Genomic DNA, 24,811 nt, shown 5'->3' with positions numbered 1-24,811 from the left:
GTTGGGAATTTCGAGTTAAAATTATTTGAAATCTTTACTGGACCAGTTCAAATACATTTGATGTCGAAAATAAGCTTGTCACTTTTCAGGAATGAAAGCGTTAAGTTTTTGAGACGACATGTCAGGACTCATCCATAATTTAACATTTCCACAAACGTCTTACTCTAATAACTTGAGTATTTTTTTTCTGAAGAGAAATGTTAATTGTATATCATTGTGACTTCATAAAAAACTGCTGCGCCACCAAAGGATTCAAACAAAATTTAAGAATCTTCTATAGGCTACTGAATAAGGGGAGAAAAAAGGCCACTAAATGCATTTACTCCTCAGTATTTTCTAAGGATTATATCAAGTAACAACTGCACTGATGTTCTATAAGTAAAACAGCACACAAAACAACAGGCATCTTCTGCGAGTTTAGAACTCCGCTCTCATTCAGAGGACTCGTAACTATGGGAACCCAGTTGCACATTTACTTTTCAAATTACTTTGGTCATCAGTTGCGGGCATCTACAAGCCGTCCTTCTTATTATCTTCGGCTCTGTCGTAATGGATCCGGAGTAGGGGAAATGGGAAATACGTGTAGAATGGAGACTGTCACTGGACTGTTGGGGAGTGCACGAGGGTGGTGCGTGAATAGAACAGATCAACGAAAATAAAATAGGATGAAAAAAAAAAAGAACCGTATTAAGAGTTTGTTTTGCTGGATCCCGCCTGTAGTTTTTGAGCTTTTTTTCCTGCATATATCAGCATGTGGTGCACAGCGCCATCTAAGTGACAATTGATGATCTCGTGTGGTGGGAAAGGAGAAGGAGCAATTCTACCTTGTCTTGACTGACGGGATGGTCGTTAGTCTCGTGCGTAGCGAAGCGAAAAACTTCGCTTTTTCTTCTTCTGGGGGTCGCCGTTTCTGCGTTTGCGAAAATGATGAATTCATTTTATGCCGACGATCCAATTGTGTGTCGGAGCTTTACCGGATGGATTTTCACGCGTACAAAAGAGGCAGAAAAGTTCGGGCAGAAATTAAAACCGAGATTACTGCTGCTGCTTCCTGATATATTCAAGTCGTGCGCTCTGTGAGGAGAGAGAGAGAGAAAAATGACCCCAAACCTTTCAAAATGGAGCTTTATTTATTCTGCAGGGACCTCGCTATGCACAGAGGCGTGCTTATAGGGAAACTGGCACACGAGAGACAAAATTGTGTTCGTCTTGAAAATTGAGAGTTCCACATTCTATCCCGGAGCCTTCTTTCCTCTTCCTTCGCACCTGCAGGCTAATGATGAAACCAGAAGAATGACAACAATGGAGAATGATAGATGGGATGGTCCGCGGACGTGGTTTGCCTGCACGTACAGACCTGTCACACTCGGTCGCATTGAGCAAGCAGAGATAAGAGGAACTGCCTAACGAAGAAATGACTGCCATGGGCAGGGAATACACACAGATACGTTCCTCTGGGACAGAGAACCTACGGAGAATGAATCGGTCATATGATATCGCCACAGGCAGCGAAGTTTGGTACGATAGATAAAGCCAATTTGATCATTCACCTGTTCCAACACGGCTGCCGTATATAAAGTTACAAGGTGAAGACAGTCTATAATAGGGAGAATAAGCAAAAAGATACCGGAAAAAGTAGCTACACTTTTACTAAATATTTTATCGGCAGAACTAATTCCCGTCTAATATGTACTTCGCTTCATATACACGCTTTTCAGGCCTTCGGTAACACTATTGAACCAAATAAAATTCTTAGTGCATCAAACCTGGAGAATGACTTAATACTTCATGAATATTTTATGATCGGTTTCAGCCATTATTTTTGGAGATTTTCCAAGCATATGATGATAACATTTGAAAATGGACACATTAGGAAGACAGAAGAACTTGGCTTACAAATAGATCGATGTTGGTGTTGTATTTGAATGCGCCAGAAAAAAGGTGTGCATGTTTCACTTTCCGCAAATACTTCAGCACAAGACAGTTTTGTGAACGAACTGTTATTCTCGGTGTTCAATAGATGAGAGCAACGAAAAGAATACTTCGCCCAACCATATCAGCCATTCTGGATCTCACTCACCTCTTGAAACAAACAGTTCGAACTATTGCAGAAGACACCATTAGCAAGCCGACAGGGCCTCTCGCTGCTCCCCCAAAATAGACCAGATGATGATGGGATGAAGGGGAAGCGGTGGGAGGAGAGAAAGTTTAAGACAAACTAAAGACGACAACACTTAACAAAGACGGCTGCATGGCCACCAAAATTAAAAGGTGCTTGTCAAAACTAAGCATTATAGTTGGGGTGGGGGAAAGTAAATGTCACGAGTGATTTGTGAGTGAAAAGCCGGTTCCGTGACTAGTCAGCGCAGCTGGGAGGAACGACGGTCGCGTCTCACGCCACAGGGAACGTGATGGAACAGGGATTAGAGAGTGCGGACATTGCTGTCCCTCTGGCAATCCCCGCTCATTATGGATGCCAAAGTCAACCGGCTGTGTGCCCCATTTCGGTGGAATAAAAGGGGACCAGCTGGGTCTGGGAGGGGGGAACGGCACAACGGGAATGGCATAAGGGAAAGAAAACGGGAGGAAGATTCGGGGATAATAAGAGTCGCTTGAACGTTCGAGGTGACAGTGCACTGTGTGAGCCGCGGAGTCAGAGGTTGGCTCGCTGGCACGCTTTTGTTCGAGACAATCAGGAGGGGCCGCGAAGAGAGGAAGACCTGCACGTGCTCGCTACCACATAGGGCAAACAGTGGTGGCCTCAATACCACCTCGGGGTAATCGTCGTCATTGTGCCGCTGCAGGTGCCGAAGCGAGAGAATATGCGGTGCGGCGAAGTGACGGCCTGCCGGAAATGACATTCTGGCAGTGTCGGCTGCGTGCCTGGATGGGATGCGGCTCTCGCCTACACTGACCTAAGATGAAGAGGCAGATGGCGAGGTGTACATTCACTACGCATCCGATTGTCAGCACACTATTACAGACGGATTCACTGGAACCGACAGCGGCAGCTCACATTAAACCAATAACCTAAACTCCGCTTCCTGCAGAGGCCTTTCTTTTGCTCTTTTTTTCCTCCCTTCTCTCGAACGACAACACAGAAAGGGATTTCTGAGAAGGTGATGGGGAAATGAGTTTCTCTAATACAAAGCCTGTGCACTGAAAGAATTTGCTACGCAAGAACGAGTATACGTCTATCTTACCACACAAAATGGAGTTTGAATGAGTAAAAAAAAAAAAAAAAAAAAAAGAAAGAAAAGAAACCGAGGAAGTGACTTAACCGACCGCTTAATGACAGTCGATAACTGGGGATCATTAATGGCATCCCCCCCCCCCCCACGTTTATTTGTTAAATGAATGAATCACAAGTCAAAGGGAAAAGCTAAATGAATCATATACAATAACAGAAATTAAAATAATTAAACAAAAAATCCCCTGTCGAATGCATTAAAACATTTGTAGATTTCCAATGTGAACTATTTCACTATTAAAATATATTTATTGGGTGGGACTTGCCAAGAATTTCACTCCCCTACAAGCTTCATTACAAACAGAGAACTAATAAAAGCGATGACATTCAGAATCCTTTCACACAACATCTTTAATTTTAAAATAACGTTTCTATTAGAAAAATATTCTGAATAATATCCTTGCTTCATTTCCTCGCTAAGGCAAAGACGGGCAAAAATAGTTTCCGCTCTCGGCGCACTTTTGGATATTGCGTAAGGATCGTCCACGAGTTACTTCGATTTGCATCGTGAAGATGGGCGACTCTCTTATAAATACGAAAAGAGATTTCTCATTCGGAAAAAAGGGAAGAGATCTCTTTCCAAGCACAGCTGGATCCTCTCGAGAAAGTATCATTCTTTATGGCTATTTGGCCTATCATCGCTGTCGGAGAAGCAGATTCGTATTCCGGGAATGCATACCAATTCTCTGAGTGATTGAGTCGTCAGTTTTTCACCTCTTGGTGCTCTCGACGGGATACGCTAAATTAATTCACAGCGTTTTAATGCTGCAGCTTCTACAATATTGCGATTATACTCGGAATCAATAAGTACGATACACGTCAAATAAGATTGTTTTCTAGCATAAGTGTTCGAGACACGTGAGCACGCTTGTGACTTCAAAGCTGGAAATCATCGCTAGCGATAAATTACCATCAAAAGACGTTTATTACTTACTCGATCTGTACACAAGGAGAACTTGCTCCCTTTTATCAGTTGGCATTAAGAAAGCTGACTGGAATCAATCGCTCTTTTAATGATTCTATGCTGGATGTAACGAAGCATGTAATTAAAAACGACGTAACTTGTTTCATGGAAAGAGTTAGAAATATTAAAAAATGCAGTTTTGCAAAAATGGCTGAAAACTTATCCACTTACCTTCCTCCGAGAGCCGGGAAGTGTGGAAACACGGGCGGAAAATTGGGAATGGTAGCAGGCGGATGGATACGACCTGAAAAATACCAGTAACGAATGTTTTATTATCCTTCATTTTTTTTTTTTTTGTACTTTTCAATGCATTCAACACTTTCACTCGTATTTCGGTAAATTATTTATTCACTATCAAGCCATTATTTATGTAATGTTTGGTAAAATTACAAAACGTTTCAGAACGTCAACGATTTTGACATTTTCATACTTTTTTTTTTTTTTTTTGGTATGCAATTTCCTGATAGATGTTTATATAGAATTTTATTAATTGCTTTTCAAATGATCACCATTGTTTCTTTTTATTGTTTAGGAAATCTACAACACTTATCATATAATTTTGACACGTTTGAAATGTCATTCCCAGTCCATGTTTCGTTCAATTTCCCTCACCGCGAAATTAGCCAGAGGAAAGCAATCCATCCTCGTAGCTTACCTTTTGCATCCAAGCGTCTTTTAATTAATGCATTAAAGGAGCAATTTTTCACTTTCACAATTATTCGTTAAACTGCATAAATATATATACCATAAATGCTATACATTATAAAAATAAAGAAATAAATAAACAGGCTGTCATCTAAATTAGCTTTCCAGAACCGTCGTTTTTCGCTTTTCTATTCAGTCAGTAATCTCGGAGACACTTAGATACCTTCGGATGTTACTTCTCCAGTGAGTCGAGGAGTCCTTTTGGTTTTGTTGTCTGTTGGAGTTTCCTCCTTCCGTTCAACATATTGTAGCTATCTTCGTGCTGTCCAGTTTTTTGTTCCTAACTTTTGATACAATTTTCCGTATTTGTTTTGTGTGTGCTGCCTCAGAATAGTTTATGCTGTTCGAGAATTTTATTGTATTCTGCTACTTTGCTTGATTTTTCCAACGCGTTTTGGTGCCATTTCTTTCTTTCTTTATTCCTAACTTGTCGCTTCTGTCATTGTCTCCTAGAGTTCAACTCGCATTTTATAATCTAAGGAAAATTTCTGCTACATTTCATACTTCCTTCGGATTTGTGAAGTTTTTCAGCATCATACTTTGGTTGTCTTCATTGCTGTGAAATATGTGCCGTTTGTTTTAAGAACTTTTCTAACTTCTTATAGATTGGATACATTCCCAAAACCTTTTATTAATGAGTATTTAGTTAATCTAGTCAGAATTTATCGATATAGGAACTTCGAAGTTTATTTACCTGTATATTTTTTCACGATAGTCGGGCTGTCCATGACTAGATTTGTTGTATTAGATTAATTAATCTTAATCCACCGTTATTAGACTCCTCGTGGAGATTAATTTCCATACTGATTTCAACCTCTCATCCTGTAATTTTTCGCTGCAGTCCTCAGTAAGTCATCATTTCGCATTCCGTTTCCTTTCCCTATTTCGTGAGTCATCCTTTACTGCGTCTTCCATAATTTCCGTTGATGCATCCATATTGGTGATCGCTAAATTCTTTTAATCTTACTTTGCATATCCTTTCATCGATTGTTTCAATAGTAGTGAGACAGACTGCAATGTCGGTTCCTAGTCCGTGTTTATTCAGATAACCAGACTTGCTAAATGAGCTTGGCCAAATGGCACGGATCTTTGGTGACAGATGAATTTTATCTCTCGATGTGAGACTACCGTCTTGTTTATTGGGTGCCTAAATATCATGTTTGGTTTCTTAGCTTACTCACAGCACTAAAATGTGCTATTAAGTTCAGCAAACCTTTCGTGGATCTTGAGTTTTAAAGAATTAAAAATGTTTATGCATTTATCAAAAATTACATTTATTAAAATTAATTTAATTTAATTAAATGGTAAGATATAAGCTAATTCGACTGCATATTTAGAAAGAGAAATAATATACAAGTGAAATGTTATTGCAAATTATGAACGGACGAATTTACACACACTTTTTGTGATCTAATTAGAATTTTTTTTTTTTTTGAATATAACAAAGAAATATCCACATACATTCACATCCGCCTTACATGTGATACTATTATGCATGATAACTCTGTTATGTAAAAATAAATAAATCAGTGCAGGTAAACGACTGTAGAAACAGTGAAGAATTAATATTCAAATTACTTTGAATGTCTGCAGGTGAAGCATGTTTCTGAAAAAAAAAAAAAGCTCCATCGTCTTCAATACGCAATCTACACTGAAGTCTCTCCTTACAAGGCATGATGTATTATCTGCGTGACTAATGACAGTAATTACTATAATGGCTCGACTTTAATCACTCTTTTACAAGGCTAACGACCCACACACCTACCTCTATTCATCTTTTAAATATTCTTATGGAGTTTAATTTACGCGCTGGTTGACATTGAGAGATATATCCGATGGGGAATTTAAGTACATGACGGAAAGAGCATGATTTGCTAAGAAACAAGTCCAGCAACCAACTCGGTCTTGAAGGAGGATTTTCTAACATGATTAAATACTCAAAGAGGCAATAGTGAATAGCTCTGCAAATTAAAAAAAAAAAAAAAAAAAACTGATAATTGTTATGTAGGATATTATAAATATATAATATACCTTAGAAATTGGACTGTAAAATGTGAATTGGTAAACCTTGGATAATAGAGTAAGGGGAGTTTCTACTCTCTAACCAATAGGATGTAAGTTATATCACACCATGGGGATGAATGTTTTGTGAAAATCTCCGGTTGGAAGATGAGTTTCGGTTTCTAGTGTGAGACCTGTGTATCGCAGGTCTGAAAAATTACCATGTTTGCTCTTTGAAGCAGGATTTTATGATTATCTGATTACTACACCGTTGGATGTCAAATATAGAAGGGATTATCATTTTAATAGAAATCGCGATATCAAAAACAAAAAGTTCTTAGATAAATAAAATAAAATAAGATAAAATGTCAGGGAGAAGATTAGACAAATTCTCGATTCACATTCATATGTATACACATGTTGAAGTGCTCATGCACATTAAATCTATACCTCTAATAAAGCAATTTATATGAAATGTCATGCATTTTCCCAAGGCTGTTTATAATTATACCTTTGGATATAGGAAAGCAAAGGGAGTGTGATTCGAAACTGGAGTACATATGTGTAAGCTCAAGTGGGTCCACCCACTTGAGCTTACATCTATTCATCTTATTCATCCAATTCGGTTGAAGATAAATTTAACTAAAACGAAAGTAAAGATAAACGACAACACCAAAAAAGAATTATACTGGAAGAGAGAAGGGGAGAGAGAAAATTTATATTTATCTGAGAACAATCATAAATAGTAAAGATTTACAAATGGAAGAAATAAAAAGGATACATCTACGTTGGATGGCTTTTGGGAAGATGAAAGATATCTTTAAAGGGGATATTCCCATTAGTTTGAAGAGAAAGAGTAAGCTAATCGGCTTGGGAGTTCTGATATTTTCCTTTTCACTTTAAGTAATTGCTATTAATTCATTGTTCCATGCTTCTAAGATTATTCTCTGTTTAAAGCAATATATGAAAAATTTTCCACGTAATCAGCCCTGTCTTCCCTCCAAATTTCAACAATTCCTCTTGAATTCCATGTTCTGCAGGAGCCCTTCCCTGCTTCTTTTCATAAGTACCTTAACATTTTCTCTCGTAAAGCTTTTCATAATATTCTTTAATTTTATTTATTATTTCATTTCTTTTTTCTGATTATTTTATCTTTCTTTCCTTTTAGAGCGACATAGAAAAAGAATTGAAAATAGAAAAAAAAACGACTACCAACACTCTTTTCAGAATTTTCACATTATTTTCAGTGTATCTCCATATAAAATTCATCTAAAAGTTAAAGACATTGTTTGCAGTGGCATCTGAAAGTAGCGTATGGAAGGAATTATGTTCTGTTGCAACGCATACACTGGCCTCCCTTTTGTCAACTCGCCAGCATAAATGAATGCGTTCATGAATGAGTGCTCACTACTAAACGACCAAATTTAATCCCATTTAGACACACGGAAGTTTTCAAATCAGTCACATAGGTTTTTGACTGTGGATGACCTTACCCAAGTCCTTTTCTCACATAGTAACAAAGATCGTGTGGCATATCGTAGCTAACATTTCAAAACAATCGTATATCTTAGAAATAAAAAGTATTGATATCCATGATTACATTTTATTTAAAATAGTTATATAATAAAAGAAGAAACAAAAGATCTTAGCAGTATAAATCGGAATCTCTCTATAATACAAAAATGTAGAAAGCCTCGCCAACCTATGGCTCCATCTACTGGGCAAGTGGTTAACTATGTAGAGTTATCTACTTATGAATCAATAGGAAACTGGCATCTGTGGGTCAGTCCATCGAACCATCGTCGAGTTTTATACTCTGAAGGATTAAGTGAAGTAAAGAAAAAAAAATCGAGTTGCGGTGAGTTGAAGAGTGTAAGGCAGAACAGAGTAGTATCTACCTGAATTTATTATATTCAAAAAATTATGTCAAAGCGAATTAAATTATTTAAAAAAAATTGACTTGAAAAGAAAAGGTCACTTGAATGTTGTACGGTAGGTATCTTTATAGGACGAAGGTTACTAACAAGTCTACTAACAAGAACTGCAGAATTCGTGCTAACAAGAATTCTGCAGTTCTAGTTAGCAGACAAAAGACCTCGATATCTCTGTGGAAAGCAAATCTGAGAATCATTTACTTGATAAAGAACTTAGGGAGCATAATATTTTTGTAAGATATTCAAATGTACAAATTCTAAAGTTTTCATTCTAATGAAAACGTTTGCAAAAAAAAAAAAAATCTTTCGCTATAACGCTATTCATCATGTGGTAGGGAAGCTGTAACACCAATGCACAAATCCTTCATGGGTGTGCGACATGTGCAGTCTCACAGGGTCCTACGCTTTGGACAAGAACATCAATTTCATTGTAATAAATTATTTTTTTTTTTTAAATCTAAACAAAGCAAACGTGCAGACATTTTTAAGTCGGGAGATTTATGCGATGGGGGTTACAGTTGTCAGGATTGGAGTGACGCTACGATGAAGATATAATAAGAGCTCTCAGACTGGTTTAGTCAGTCATTTATTAAGATGACCACGGGTTTATGCTGCGTATATTCTTCTGAGAAATTATTAAAACCTTTTTGTCAAGAATATTTGTCGTCATCGTCACTTGCATATCGACTGAAAACGAAATAGCTAAAACTTAAAAAATTTCGACGACATAACTGATTTTCCGAAAGACGACTAAGTAAACGGTTTTACTTAACTACTTTCAAGTTGTAACATGTAAAAGATTTAATAAACGTATTTTTGCATCTATACATTACTTTTTAATTCAAAATGTGATATGAACGTGTCCACACTAATAAAATGAGTTCTTTTGGTCCATAAAATTTGTTGGCGTATTTTTTTTACTTCAAGAAATTTGGGGGCCCTACATTCGTCTGTTGTAGAAGGTTCCATAAAAATATTGAGTCGGTCCAGACTTATGCATTCTGTGCAGTGACATGTTTCATTAAATTAAACAAGCAAACATACGTTAATCTTGTTGTCTGGATGATCACGCATTCCTCAATTTTATTTAGATATCGAGGATAAGAATAAAGATCAACCAAAAGACTACGCATAAAGGAGGGAGAGAACTAATCTCACAAGAACTAAACACAACCTCAGCTGGAAGCGAAATGTCCGATTACAACACTAAATGTGCGCAACTCCACGATACTAAAGACAATACCTTAATTCTAAAAGCAAAAAGTGAGCGAGAGATCAAAACAGAGGGCTTAATATCCGTACACAGAAACTAGTAAGCGATAATAAAATCTGCGTTACCAACCATCAATTTGGAATAAACACGAAATGTTTTCTCTCTCCGGTTTAAAAGCATGTTTCATCGGCAACTTAATTTCATTTCTGTGAATGGTAAGATTTCACATGAAGAAAGCACACATATCTTTCTTAATAGCATTCTTCGTCGACTATTTCTAATCGTTTCTTAAATACAATGAAGTATCGAAACAAATCCTTACCTGCTTTCACCATTAGGATTCCTGTCGTCTCCACCCTCATGATCCCGTTACTTGCTTCGCACTTGTAGTATCCGGTGTCGTGCGTGTCCAGACGTGTAATCCTTAATTTCGATCCGGTGATGTCTGGTTTAGATACGTATTTGCGGATGTCAAGACGCCCTTTTTCTTCTTCAACAGGTGCTTCATTTTTAAACCATTGGATTATCGGCGACGGTTTTCCTTTTACCTCGCATCGCATCCTGACATTTTCGCCGCTTTCTTTGGAAACGTTCACTAAGGGACGCTCCACATGTAAAATACCTAGTATTTAATTTAAAAAAAAAAGAAAGAAAGAAAACTGATTACAATGAGGTTGGAGTTGAAGTTCTTTTGAATTAAATTCTGTGCCGATCGCTCACATAATCTCACGTAAAAATTGTTCATAAAATATAATTAATAGTGGAAAACTGAATGAGCAGATTGAAATATGAAGCGTTGTTTGGCTAAGTATTCTCAATGCTTACAGAGAAAGGTTACAATTCATTAAGCTTACAGAACTGCCAATGGGGGTTTTTAGTCATCTTTAAATCGCATGTATGAATGTCTATTACAAAGTTTAACATATTCAGACTTCGGCCCTCCCTAAATCACAATTTATTAAAAAGAGACAGAACATTTTATGTAAATACATTTAATCTTAAAATTCTTGGAAAAACTGTGTTTATCAGAAACTTCAGCATAATCATTAAGTTCTCAAAATAAAAACGCCATACTCAAAGCATGCAACGTGTGCATATTGCAGAATATGGAAAAAACAATAAAGCATTAGTAATAATTTCATCTAAAGGGGGAAGGTGACGTTTTGACTATTGTTCGCGAATAGTCAGGTTTGTATTTTCTTCTACTCCTACCAGTTTGAATGAAATGCAGTTGAAGTAGTGGCGTGTCAGCGCTTTCGCCTTACTCGGCATGTAAATGAAGTTCAGAAAAATAGATGGACCAACTTACACTTAAATCTAAGAATATGACAAAACCAGGTCTCTCGTTGCCGAAGAGGAATTGTCAAGGATAGCTCATGGTGGCACTAATGTTATTTGTTATACGGAATTATGGCTGAAGCAACTGAGACTGTAAGCGTTGATTGCCATGGACCCATGCACGTTCATCGAATGACAACTCGCAGATAAGTTTCGATGAATTCTTTTCGAAATATTGTTTTAATATCTTCTTTGAATTTTATCATCGGCAATCGCTTCAACAGAACTGTCAGGTCAGGTGTATCAAGGTTCTCCCTTTATTTCCGCGTGTAAGTTATTCTTTCTTCATGAATACTGTTACAACTTTATTTTTCTATAAAATCTTTTATCTGGTTTTTCCGTGGACTTCCAGTTAGACTTTGCTCTCAGTTTTTTTATTTCATTCGTCTTTTGTATATTTTTAAAAAAATTCATTCTCATTACAAAATCCAAACTACTCGAATCGAGAGTTTACGATTTCTTCTCTCACTTCAACACTCTCTGGTCCCCAAACATTTCTAATCTATATTTCTTATTCTTTCTTCATTTTTTTTTTTTTTAGCATTGTCCTCAAAAGTAATTTCTGTTAATCAAAAACTTACACTCCCTTGGGATCGTACTGTCCTAGCCAATGTTCCGTCTAAGGTGCACGGCTGTGCAGACAAAACGCTCTCGCGCACATACATCTGAAAGCCGTGCAGCCGCATCATCGACTGACGTGTTACGACCTGGCATAACGCCGTTGTCTCGCTCTCTCTTGCTTTCGGAAATGCGAAAAAGAAGAGGAAATGAGCCTGCAAACTTCTTAAAGAGAAATTCCTGCTCAATGTGTAAGAAAGAATAGCTTTCCGCGGGAAGCCGTCTTCAGTAACCAGAGAGAAGGTAAAGATGGACATTTTAATTTATTTTTTCACATACATCAAAAGCTGTAGGTGGATTTACCGCCAATGAGGAAAAGGAGTGGAAGTTAAGACTGTTTAAAGCGTATTTGAATCAGAGAGTGTCTGGATTCCATTTAGTTACGAAACATCATAAATGAGTGGAATTTTCAAATGTTACTGAAACACAAGATCATGAAATGAATATAGAAAATTGTAGAACGAAGAAACTAATGCCGATATGGTAAAAATTCTAATTAATAAAGTCGTTCTTGCAATAAAAGTGAATGCTTCGATACAAGACATTCGCGATTATGCGAGTATACGACAGTTCTTGAGAACTGCTGTTGTAAGAATTACTGTCTTTGACTTTGCTTCTGAATAGATTACGTAAGTCACTTCTTTATACGTTGCTGGTAGACGAAAGTACGGATATTTTGATACAAAAACGGATCGTGAAAATGCCTGCTTGCAACAGCGCTTCAATTGTGAAGGCCATCGGAAACAATTTTATATTGATAATGAACTTGATGTGCAATAAATGGAATTATGTTTGATGAGGCTACCGTGACGCTTGTTAAAAAATGTCAAATTCATTCAACAACAAAAACTGTTTAACAACAATCGGAGCAATTCAATTTTCAAAGAATAAGATAAGAACTCAGTATCTACGAGAACAAATTTATTGGAGTAATGAAATTAATAGCATTCTAGCTGCTGCAATTCTGTTTGAAATTGTTGTGAGCACTGAGATGACAGCTTTCCAGAAGTAGAGTTAAGAGTCATATGCAGTCGACAAGGCAGCTGATTTTGTACTGGGATTGATACTCTGCTCTTATACCGAATTATGATCAAGATTTAACAAATAAATAAATAAATACAAACAATATTGCGATTTTAAATTTGTTGTCATAAAAAAAAAACTCAAGACTACTACTTACGAAATTCGAAGACTTAGTTGAATTTGCTTTAAAAGATCACCAATATCAAGACGTAGCAATTTTGATGGATATTTGTGAAACATTTTAGGCATTAAGTATCGATTGTGAACGGGTTTTAGTCTAATGAATTTATTGAAATTCGAGTTAAGAAATGGGTTAGAAAAGGAATACTTCTGCAATTTAATGAGAACCAACTCTTCCCCTAACATCAGCCAACGGACATCAATATAATCGCGGAATATGAACGAATATTGAACCGCAAACAAGACAAGCCAGCGACTGAAACTGCCATCAAACTAACAAACCAAATCTTCTTTTTTTTTTTAGGTCTATCTATGTTTACTGTATGTTGTTTGATTTCTTTTTATGTATATATATTTTATATATTTTTAAATATCATATAGTATTGTTCTGCAAAATGTTTTTGTATTTTTTGTGTACGCATATATTATAATTTATAATATTGTATAAGTAATAGTAAAATACGAAATGCTTTGATTTCAAAATAGTTTCATTTATTTAAATTATAAATTAAACAACTAAAATATTAAAGCTAAATAGTAAAATAACTCAACGAACTGTGTAGTTGCGAGATCATGATGGATGGTACATGTCGCCATTGTGACTCGAATCAAGCTAGACTATGAGTGCTCACGTAAATTTTCCCAAAACGCTGCTTAGAAAACTCATCTTATGAAGCGAAAATTTAGAAAGCCAAAACTTTGGGCACACTTCTCTTCTTCATAAAAATTTTTATCCGCGCCTGTTTGAGAAAAATTACAAGGAACATCTGCCTCTTCAAGTAAACGACTTATATTGTTAGAAGATTTGGTCCAGTGAACTCCTCCTCAATGTCTTCTCCTGATCTAAGCTTCTGTAATTAGAAAGTACACTTCCCAAATATTTCACGTTTTCACCACTCTTCAAGAAGTCTTGAAGAGTGGTGAATAATTCTTCATTGAGGAATACCGTTAACTTGTCTCGTAAAGTTAACGGAATACCGTTAACTTGTACGAGAATTTTAATAAACTATTTGTCCTATTTTAAAATATTATTCTGTAGTGCGTGTACTGCTTCATAGTGAACGTGGTGATTCGTCCTTCGGTAGGGCAATATTTTACCTTCTGGTGTCACATCACAACAGCCACACTGGTGTGATGTGACAGATTGTGAGAAGTGCTTCTGGAAAAATCCGCATTTAATCAATTTGACTGAAAAATACTCGTTACTTATTAAGGATTCCAGCAGATTTTTGTTTTCATGAGAAAATCCAATCGTAACAGCTGCTAATCATAAAGCATACCAATCTTCATCATTTTTGTTTTATTTTTATAAGACACTTGTTCTCGTTATGTAAAAAAAAAAGAGAATGGTAATGCTTTTTTTTTGCTAAAATCAGTTTTACGGATTCCAGTTATTTCAGAACCTTCCGTTTTTAGTCACCTTTTGTATACTACAACTCTTTTTAATGTCTATTTGCAATCGTAAGTACATTTCTCTCAATAATGTAACGTTGGGGACGCGTTCCTCTATTATTTCCTTTCCCCTATTCTGAATGATTTTTTATTCTTTTGAACTCTTATCCGCGGGGACGGATTAAGGATTCTTCTTTCCCTAAGCCATAAAACAAGTGCTGCTCATAATTTATATGAATGTTATATACAGTATCAGCCCCAGCACACAAGAGATTACAAAGCCTAGGATACATCCATGCTGCGTGTGTGGGTCAGGTAGGAAATAAATCAGAAAGTAAACCCATTGTAATCAGTACTTACATATTAATATACTCATTCGTCGCAACTAACTGCATATATTTAGCGATGCACTTCTGGTCGACAAATTATTAATCTCTTTGCGAGCAGCAAGAAATAAATCTTTTTCTGCTAACTTTTGCTATGAGCTAGCAGCAGTTAAACCTGCAGCTGCTCTTATGGGAAAAAAAAAAAAAAGGAAAATGAAGTGATGCATTTTGATCCTCAGTTCATTCGCCCTTTCTTTTGGGCTAATTTTTTGCTATTTGAACACAGAACAATCAGAGAAGGACATATCTCTACTTAGTTGTATCTTTGCAACCACAAAGAAATCGATGAGTACAAGAATAAAAATTTGAAAAAGTAATTCAGAACTGATTAAAGAATAAGAGTTGCAGTGGCTGATAACACCTTCTACGATTTAAATATTGCTGAAAAGATTTTAGGCCTAGACTTTTTATCATTTTGATAAAATCCCCTTTCAGCTATTTTTGGCGAATTGCCTTCTTCAATTTGATGTTCGATTTATACACACACACACACACACACACACACACACACACACACACACACACACACACACACACACACACACACACACACACAGGTTCCAGAAAAAACCGTGTAAATGAAAACCGTGTAAAAAGAATACAGTGCATATGAAAAAATAGAAGAATGGTTCCAGATGTGAAAACCCTATACGAACAATAAGTTATTTTCAAACAAAATATACGAAAATCATTGAATAAAACTATTTAATTTTAATGGAATATTTTTTATTTTAAATACTTATTTAAAGTACTAATTATATGAAGAGCCAAAGGTTTCAATTCGGCGACGTGAAATTATTTAAGTTAAGATGATATTACGTCCCATATTGTTTCATAGCCGAATATAGAAACTATATAAAGTTCGGCGAGTCCAAGCGTAAGCAAATACCTGGATAGTGCAACACATAACCCATTTGGTAGTGCAACACTGAGACAACTCATAGCAAGGGTGGAGCAAGCTCCGATCACTGTTCTTGGTATTTACTCATAATGTGAAACCCAGCTCCTAGGAGCTGTATTACTGTTCTACATTATGAGAGAAGGTCACTACCCAGACCGGTTTCAACCATTTGTCCTATTGAAATAATATGGGATGCAATATCAACTTAACTTAAATAATTTCCCATCGCCGAATTGAAGCCTTTGGCTCTTCATATAATTAGTAATTTATTAGGACACCTTCTTGGCAATTCTTATAATAGGGTATGTAAGTTCTGTTCGCTACAAACTTGGTATTAACTAGGTCTACAAACTCACCGATGAGACCTCAGTAAAAGTTAAAACCGGTCTGGGTACTGACCTTCTCTCATAATGTAGAACAGTAATACAGCTCCTAGGAGCTGGGTTTCACATTATGAGTAAATACCAAGAACAGTGATCGGAGCTTGCTCCACCCTTGCTATGAGTTGTCTTAGTGTTGCACTACCAAATGGGTTATGTGTTGCACTATCCAGGTATTTGCTTACGCTTGGACTCGCCGAACTTTATATAGTTTCTATATTCGGCATGAAACTCTTTGAGTTTCTTATTCGGCTATGAAACAATATGGGATGTAATATCCCTTAGCTTAAATAACTTATTTAAAGTATATACATATGTATCTTTCTTAAAGAAAATACAGTAGTGTGTCACTAATAAAACAGAAATTCGAAAAGGCCCAAATACACCCGCGCATATGGTTATTAGTTAAATTTTATTCGCCGTCACTTTCTGAGAGTAGCCGCATTCTTTTGCGTGAGACTGGAATTGAATCATTTCCACCACTTGAAACACTTTGGCCGTCCTGTTTATACCGCAATGGCAAAACGCTTTCTTCAATAAAAGGAACTAAATTAGCAATAATTTCCAATAATTCTGAAGGTTGATTTTTTTTTTTTTTTTTTACCACGAACTCTGTAATTAATCGATGAGATCCTGTTTTGACTAGATCGTTGTATGATTCTTCTTTTAGGCATAAGGTCATGAGAAACTGATTCCAGATAGTACTTCAAACTTATGTTTGAATTCAGTTCACGTTTAAACTGTTCACCTCATTTAGTATTTGGATCAAGTGTAAGTAAATGACTTTGCAATTTACTAGCCCTTCTTTAATTAATCCTGCAGTGAGTAGAATCTCTTCTTCATCATTATCATCCCTTTTTTTTCTTTTTCATTTTCGAATGTTTCGAATGCAGCGATTACACCCTGGTCTAGTGGTTGTATTAAGGATGTTGTATTAGGTGACAGAAGACAAAATTCCACATTCGTGTGTTCTAAAACAGGAAGACCAGGTGCATTGTCTATAATCAATAAAACTTTAAAAGTCCACATTTCCCCCCATCAAATAGCGTTTAACTTATTGAACAAAACATTGATGGAACCATTCTTTAAAAATTTCTTTTGTAACCCAGCCTTTTTTGTTTGCCTTCCAGTGTACTGGTAACGTGTTAAAATCCACACCTTTCATTGCCCGCGGTCTTAGGGATCGATTAATGAATAATGGTTTTAATATACGATCTCCTGCGGTATTGCTGCAAAATAATAGAGTCACACAGTCCTTAGCTGCTTAAAGCCACCAATACTTTTGTGGTTTCGCTATATAAGTTCTACTTGGCATTATTTTTCCAAAAGAGGCCGGTCTCATCCTATCGATTTCCAAAAGCATAAGGCCGTCAATTTTGCCTATTCTCTGAATTTCTTTTCGTCAAGGATATACCACAACAATCCACATTACTAAAAGGGAGGGAATGCAAGTCAGGAGATGAATATTACTAGTTGAGTGAATCAATTAGAAACTCAAACTAGATGATTAATTTGATGCAAAAAAGCGGATTCTCAGAAAAAAAATTGCTTTATCCTTTTGCATGCCAAATCGTCTTATTTTCAAAAATAATCCTTAATAATGAACTGTTACATCCTCTAGAATTCCATATTCCATTAAAGTTATTCGGTTAAAAACAGTTCCATCATATAATAAGAAAAGCAATTAATCACAGCCATGAAATTCCTTTCTCCACTTTTCTCATTTCAGCTGTTCCGCTTCCCTGGAAATGAACGTCACATTCAACCCTTCCAACAGCGAACTTCGCCATTCCGTCTTCTCCTGAGCAGCACATTACTTCGAACTCTGCCTTAACAGATGGAGAAAATATTACTTTTAATATTTGTGCAAATTATTTGCCTCGTGCCCAATGCATGAACACACGCACAAGCGCACACCTAATTAACGGCGTTCCGCAGAGAGCCGATAACGTTACAGAAGATCACCTGTGGGACGCCTTGGCAATTGAGCTAATCGGAAGAGAAATTACGTTCTGGTGGACTCAGTAAATGGAGCAATTACACAGATTAGTCTACGGGTAATTAACCGTCGGTGCCGATGCAGAATATGATGTCAGTATTTGTAATAGGTGCATTTGTGTACTGTCTTGAAAGCCAGTCAGACAACCCCCAAAGCTAATAATCGATCCAAAATTTCCTTATGTTTGTTTCAGGCTGATGATTTAGTTTGCCGATTTCAAAACTGAATAAATACGAGATTTGGTGCAAACTCAACCAAAAATGCCAAATGCTAACGTAGCTGCTAATGCCTTTGTTGAGATGATTACAAGGAAAAATTAAATTATTCGATTGTACAACTTACAACGATGCTAATTAAACTGTTGATTAATAGCATGAAATAAATTGCTTGATTAAAGTGACTTTAATCAAGTCACTATCGTTCTATCTTCTGTATTCTATCAATATTACCGGTTACTCAGAATAACTGAATTTTAAATGATTTCTTTTTGATATGAACAAGAACCTCCTTAGCTCAGTCAGCAAGGATGCCCTTTGACTGGAAAGCCACGAGTTGGAATTCCATCTAGGAAGCAAGGAACTTTTTTAAAGGTTGGTTAACTAAGTTGAGTTGGTCAATCTCCTGGGGAAGCGAAGGGGTTTTCTTGAAAGATAAAGTTTGTCATCCCGCGAGAATCAGCCAGAGAATACACACAATTGACAGGAGTTCCGATTAAGCAGATAAGAAGTGCGCTATCACAAAGCAGTAGTCGGGCTTCCATGAAGCTAAGTTACTTGGATATGACAGATCACTTAGAATCCGATATGTAAAGGGAAAATCTTTTTGGTTTGCCACAAAAATTATTCTTTTAATTTCTTTTAAGTGACTATATAGAAAGTGTAGTTTTCTTTTCTCAAAAAAAAAAAAAAAAAAAGCGAACCATTTGCCTGGTTGGCGTACCTGCTCTCTAACTAGAAGGCTGTGGGTTCGAATCCAGCCATCGGTATGGATGTTTGACATCGTCTTTAGGTGGAATATGAATTTCATCGCTCTACTTGAGACCATCCCGCTTAGTGGAAGGCCTGAAGTCGCTCGAAAAAAGCTCCATGTTTGGTCTCTAGAGCAGGGTTTCCGGAGTAGATAAAAAATAAAGAAAACAAAGTGCAAAATTAAGAAATCAGTAACGAAAATCTTAACTAACACACGGTACTAATGTACTATAGGTGTGCGAGCTTTCGTGCGTGGGCGTCACATAAAAATGTTAATTTCCATCTGCCGATTGCACACGCATTTTACAAATATAATATTTTAGCGCTTTAAATATACAAGCACTTGGGTAATTTCGTGCACAAAACAACAATTAATTTTCATATTTAGAGTTATGTTTAAATTATTGAGCATAGGATTATAATTCAACCAAATCTAATTAAATACAAAGAGCGAAATGAGAACAGATGTAGAAAAAAAAATATTCAAAGCACTGCTAGTAAAAACTTAGCAATTGATCTTATCATAGCTACCAAGAGAATGCAGTCATCTATTTCGTTTTAACTTAAGGTTCTACAATAATTATAAGAAACGCTTTAAAGTATGCATATATGCATACTTAATGAAGTAATATGAAAAACTTATCAATGAAAAAAAAGAAAGAAAGGGAATGTTTTTAAGTAGGAATTTGAAACACCTTTTCAGTTAGTCTTATTGGGATGCATCAGACTGAAGTATTGCTTACAATGCTTGGTGTCTCATTTGAATCCTGGAATAAGGGTTTAAATTCCACTGAAATTCAATGAGTTATCAGAAACATCAGTACAAATAGCGATATGTTTATCTGTATAGATGGATGATACGTCACCTACAGAATATGAACGCAGGTTATACATTAAATAACAGTATCAACATTATGTAACAATAGTAACAATTTTTTAAATCGCTAGCTTTTATCATTAATAATAGTTTCATTATTCATAAAAATAAAAGTCTTTCATAAAACTAAAAATATTATAATAAAAATTTTATAAGCTGCAAAATCTTCACGTTTAATGAAATTTTTTACAATTAAAATTCCATGGTCATGAGATTTAAAGTAAATCGGCTGAAATGTTTAAAAACGTTTATTAATGACCGCCATTCTTTATGATCCAATATGATATTATATTAATGAAGCCATTAATATTTGTAAATAATGATCATTCATCAACACAGCACATCTTAATTTTCTTTAATTTTTGCCAAAAACTTCAGTCTTTTAATCGTGTCTTTTTCTCGTGATTACTACATACAGTTGTCTGTGTTTCGAAACCTGTCACGTAGTAATAACCGAAGCACAGTAATGACTAGCAGTCATTATTTGGGCCCAGTTTTATAGAAAAAAAAAAAAATTTTTAAAATAAAATGCCTTTTCGTATTTCAAGAAGCAGTTTTGGGAACCATTTGAGAATAAATTCTTAGTTTCCGAGATGTTCTAGGGAGAATGACCTGAGGTGAATACCAAAGTTCAGGTCGGACTTGTCAAACCCTGGGATACTTTATTTGCAGCTGATGCTACTTCAGAGGGCAGCGTCCAAGGAATATCAATATGTAAACATCAAGTGAAAGGAGAAGGGGGGGGGAAATAGAGAGATCAGAAATCTCTGTGAAAAGTATTACGCTAATCACAGATGTACCCCCCCCCCTCACTAAAAGGCAGTCACCTAAATTGGAACTGCAGCTTATGCGTGAGAATTAATATTCATTCTATCGTATAAACAGATCAGAAATGCTTGCTTTGCCAGCCCGTTGATTCACCCTGTTGGCATATACCTTCAAGTTTGGTTTAAAAAAATTCATGGTGATGGTGAAAACAGTTTTAAAAATGCCGAAAGAAATTCACTAGATGGCAGCAAAGATGGTTTTATTAGGTGAAGTCAAGTGACTATTTTCAGGAGTTCTGAAGAATCAATTTTATGCTGTGCATATTAGATCTGTCAAACATAAGTTTGAAAATCTCTTCCATCTTCCTGGAGACCAAGAAAATTAGAAATTCTCATTTGAGATGAAATGCAATGTGATATAAAATTTTAAGTAAGCTTGAATCCCCGCTTTTATGGAGGACTTCAAGTCCGGAGTAGCAAACAGTGACCAGATCAATACTCTCGTATGCTAACCTTCAAAAGGGAGCCCGGCTTGTTTTCTCAAGAAAGTGGTCTTCCCGGTTCTGTGTGCTTCGAGGCTTTTATAAAACTTTCATCACTTCTTTTTTCCTACTAAATGCGACTCTAGAGATGCTCGCGTGTATGAAATGGCGAGATGCAAAACTGTCTGCCTTCCCATTTCAATCTTTTTTTTTTTTTTTTTTTTAAACAATCCGGAGCTCCGCACGAAAGCTGAATTTTATGAAGAATAAATTTAAGTAATAAGTTATGCATCCATATCTTAATACCTGCAACTATTGCTATAAGGATTAGGAGAGGAAGAAAGTAATTCCGCTGTCAAACGTCTTCGATATTTCAGAGCTTCTCATTCTAAGATGAATCAATATGCTTTTCGAACAGAGGAATGTGTTGAAAAGAATATAGGTAAAAGGTTAAATAATCACGATGCTGATAAAATAGCGATTTTTTTTTATTGTTTTGCAAAAGAAAACCCTTCTTTCTCCTCTTATTCAGCTTCAAAAGGACAAAAAAAAATCCTGTCCGACTTTCTTGATATGCAAGCTTAGATTTGGTCAACTTACTATCACGTGCAGTTCGGATTGTATCATGTAGGTGCTTAGAATACAGTGATATAATCCCGAAGGGCAAAGCCAATGCCTTCTCTTGCATACAGCATCATAAGCGTGTTTAGAATAGAAAATCAAGGAATTAACTTTAAAAAAATTCCACGACGCTTATTTTTCAATATAATACTGTAAATCTATTTGTAGTTACTTCCATTCAAAGGTCGGCTCCTTTCGCAAACTTTTATGCCGATCTAGAAAAACTGGATCGATACACAACATATTTTCCAGCTACTGGAAACACCACTGGTATTCTTTCTCTGGGATCGTGTTTGGCACTATTTGCTATTCATCTTCGAAACATCCTTAAATCTATGTCTTAAGCTGCACGCCATTTTTGGAATCAAAAGTCACAGAGCTTGGAGAGGTAACGCAGAGGTTGCCAGATCACAGCCCGACGACAACAACAACAACAAAAAGCACCCGAGGAAATGCATATCCATACAGGCATGCATGTTGATGGGAAGAGGAGCAGGAATATGCGGACATATGGCGCCCAGCAGGCAAGCGAAATAGTGTAATGTCTAAGATGCATTTCAACGAAGCGCACATACCGGTTTGCAGTACAAAGATCACAACAGCCCAATTATAACTTCCTAAGTAAATACTGTTGCAGACAAAATGTACCTTTGTATGCCACTAACTCTTTACTCGTCTTCCAGCAAGATAATGTGCCGTGACAAAAACGTTCGTGTTATGTGCGAGTGGTTCTAAGAACATGACTGATTTTTCTCCTTTATTCGGGTGGGTGAACTACATTTCTGACGAGTATCTATTTCTGCAGATCTCTCTCCTTAGGGAAATCCATTCAGAGATGATGACAGAGACTGATATGTAATGTGGAAGAGCTTCTTTAGCTCAGTTGGTTTCGGCGGAGCCCTTTGGCTGGAGAGAGTTTGGTTCAAATCCCATGTATGATGCGAAGAATCGTTTCAGGGCTTTTCAATCAAAGGCGAATCAGTCGTCTCATATGGAGGCGGAGGGTTTTTCTCCAGGAAACTCGGGTTTTACGTCCTTCAAAAAAACTGTTCCGTGAATACACATCTACAGACATAGAATACTACTGAACAAGAAAAGCAACCGGAAACCACCTCGTTTCATACTTAGTAAAAGCAGGATTGCCAGACACCAAGTGGGTGCTCCTAACGTAGTCACCTATTGCCGTTAAACAAATTGAAGTTGTAAGGTCCTAAGACTTTTGGCAGAAAACAATTTGAGTGTAGCATGTAGGATTTCAGAAAGTACATCAAATAAGTGATAAAAAAAAAAAAAAAAACTCCTACAGTTCTCTGTGATAAACAGGTAAAGAGCTATTTTAAGAGTTATTTGAAATATGAGACTCCACTTCGAAAAAATTGATTACTCGGCAGTTCTTACGGTCTTTCCTGGGGTTTATTAAAAATAATCTTTCTTTCATTAATCGGCATTTTTAACTGGCTAGTCTTTTAACTGGCCGTCTGTCTAGATCCGCATTTTCCGGTTAATAATTTATCAGTTTGCGGTTCGAAAGTCGTAGTCACTTGTAATGAGACTGAAGATGCGACCTTCTGTGTGAAATTTCAGGATCAAACATTTATGAGGAAATGCTATCTATAACAAGATTTCTTTATGAAAGTGATCTTGGTCATGCGTGGTAAATGATTGCGAGTACCAGAAGAATTTTCTCTGACTAGCAACTTACTGTTTCTGCTCAAGTTTTACGAGTATTTCCTACAAATATCGCAGCGCCATCTATGTATTACTCGCTTTTTTATGACAAAATAAGCGAGAAATTTCCCATATATACAAAGGATTTGAATCGTTTGTTAAATCAGATAAGCACGCAGTCTTAGAAAATCATAAAACCTGCAAGAATGATTTTACTGAGAAAAATATACGTTTGCGTAGGAGAGGAAAATACTTTACAGGCAACGTACATTGTGCGAGTAAAACCTACAAGTATTATTTTACTAGTAAAATATATTTGGCCTATCAAATGTACTTTTTCCTAATATGCAAACGTACTGGAAAAATAACACTTGCGGGTTTTATTTTACCAGTAAAATGTACTTTAATAATAAAACGTACTCTCTCTCTCTCCCTTCAGGAAGCTATATCTTCTGCTCTGTATAATTTCTAATATGCAAATGGACATTTTTTGTAACTTTATGGCATGTTATAAAGCCATAACTTTTTTTTAAAACAAAACAAACATTCAAATATTGAGCAACAGACCTTTTTTATGAAAGAGAAGACGAGGGGCAATGTTTCATAATTTGTTCTTTGAGAACGTCATCCTTCCATTCCAAGGTTCGTTGCCCGTGATAGCCCCAAACAACACGTACCGAACATTAAAGCGACGTCTAGTGCTTTTTGGATGTCGTCAAAGTTGGTTGCGGTCGCCCATTGCGCGATATAATGAGGAAGCGCTTGAGTATTATGTTTACTCTATGGAAATGGCACGTGCCTTAAGCGAATGTTCGCACGCGTGAGCTGGATGATCGTATAGGTTTTTTCTATTCTCTCTCTCTCTCTCTCACACACACACACACACAGAGTATTTATGGGTCGCTTGCTCGTTTAGGTTCTTCAGCTGCCCACCAGGGGAGAGTCGTGCACAGAAGTGCAATGCACATGGAAACTGAACGCGTCGGGGGGTCAAGTTTTCAATTTCCTGTTTTCATTTATGGCGTGCACACCACAGTAACATACCACCCATGGAGAGAGCTTATTATCACAAATACGCTACTTCTCTCTCTCTCCATAATGCAAGATGTTATGTCACGGGAAACGAAGAGGCTTTTTTGCCATT

At 36.5% G+C, this 24,811-nt stretch overlaps 1 protein-coding gene across 1 annotated transcript in view; it reads right to left on the bottom strand.

The window, feature by feature from the left end:
• LOC150097447 (tyrosine-protein kinase transmembrane receptor Ror-like) overlaps positions 1-24,811 on the bottom strand; it is a 347,787-nt gene that overhangs the window by 162,790 nt on the left and 160,186 nt on the right. Inside the window, exons 4-5 of the mRNA XM_090406920.1 lie at positions 10,390-10,689; positions 4,386-4,458 (exon numbers count right to left, since the gene is read on the bottom strand). Coding sequence (XP_090263046.1) covers positions 4,386-4,458; positions 10,390-10,689 — 373 coding nt within the window. The remainder of the gene's footprint in view (positions 1-4,385; positions 4,459-10,389; positions 10,690-24,811) is intronic.

Source organism: Typopeltis vanoorti, chromosome 17, assembly GCF_054136105.1.
Source record: "Typopeltis vanoorti isolate ZY-2024b chromosome 17, IOZ_Tvanoo_1.0, whole genome shotgun sequence".
NCBI lineage: Eukaryota > Metazoa > Arthropoda > Arachnida > Uropygi > Thelyphonidae > Typopeltis > Typopeltis vanoorti.
The sequence above is the reverse complement of the archived record's forward strand: the minus strand, read 5'-3'. Positions and strand labels throughout refer to the sequence as shown.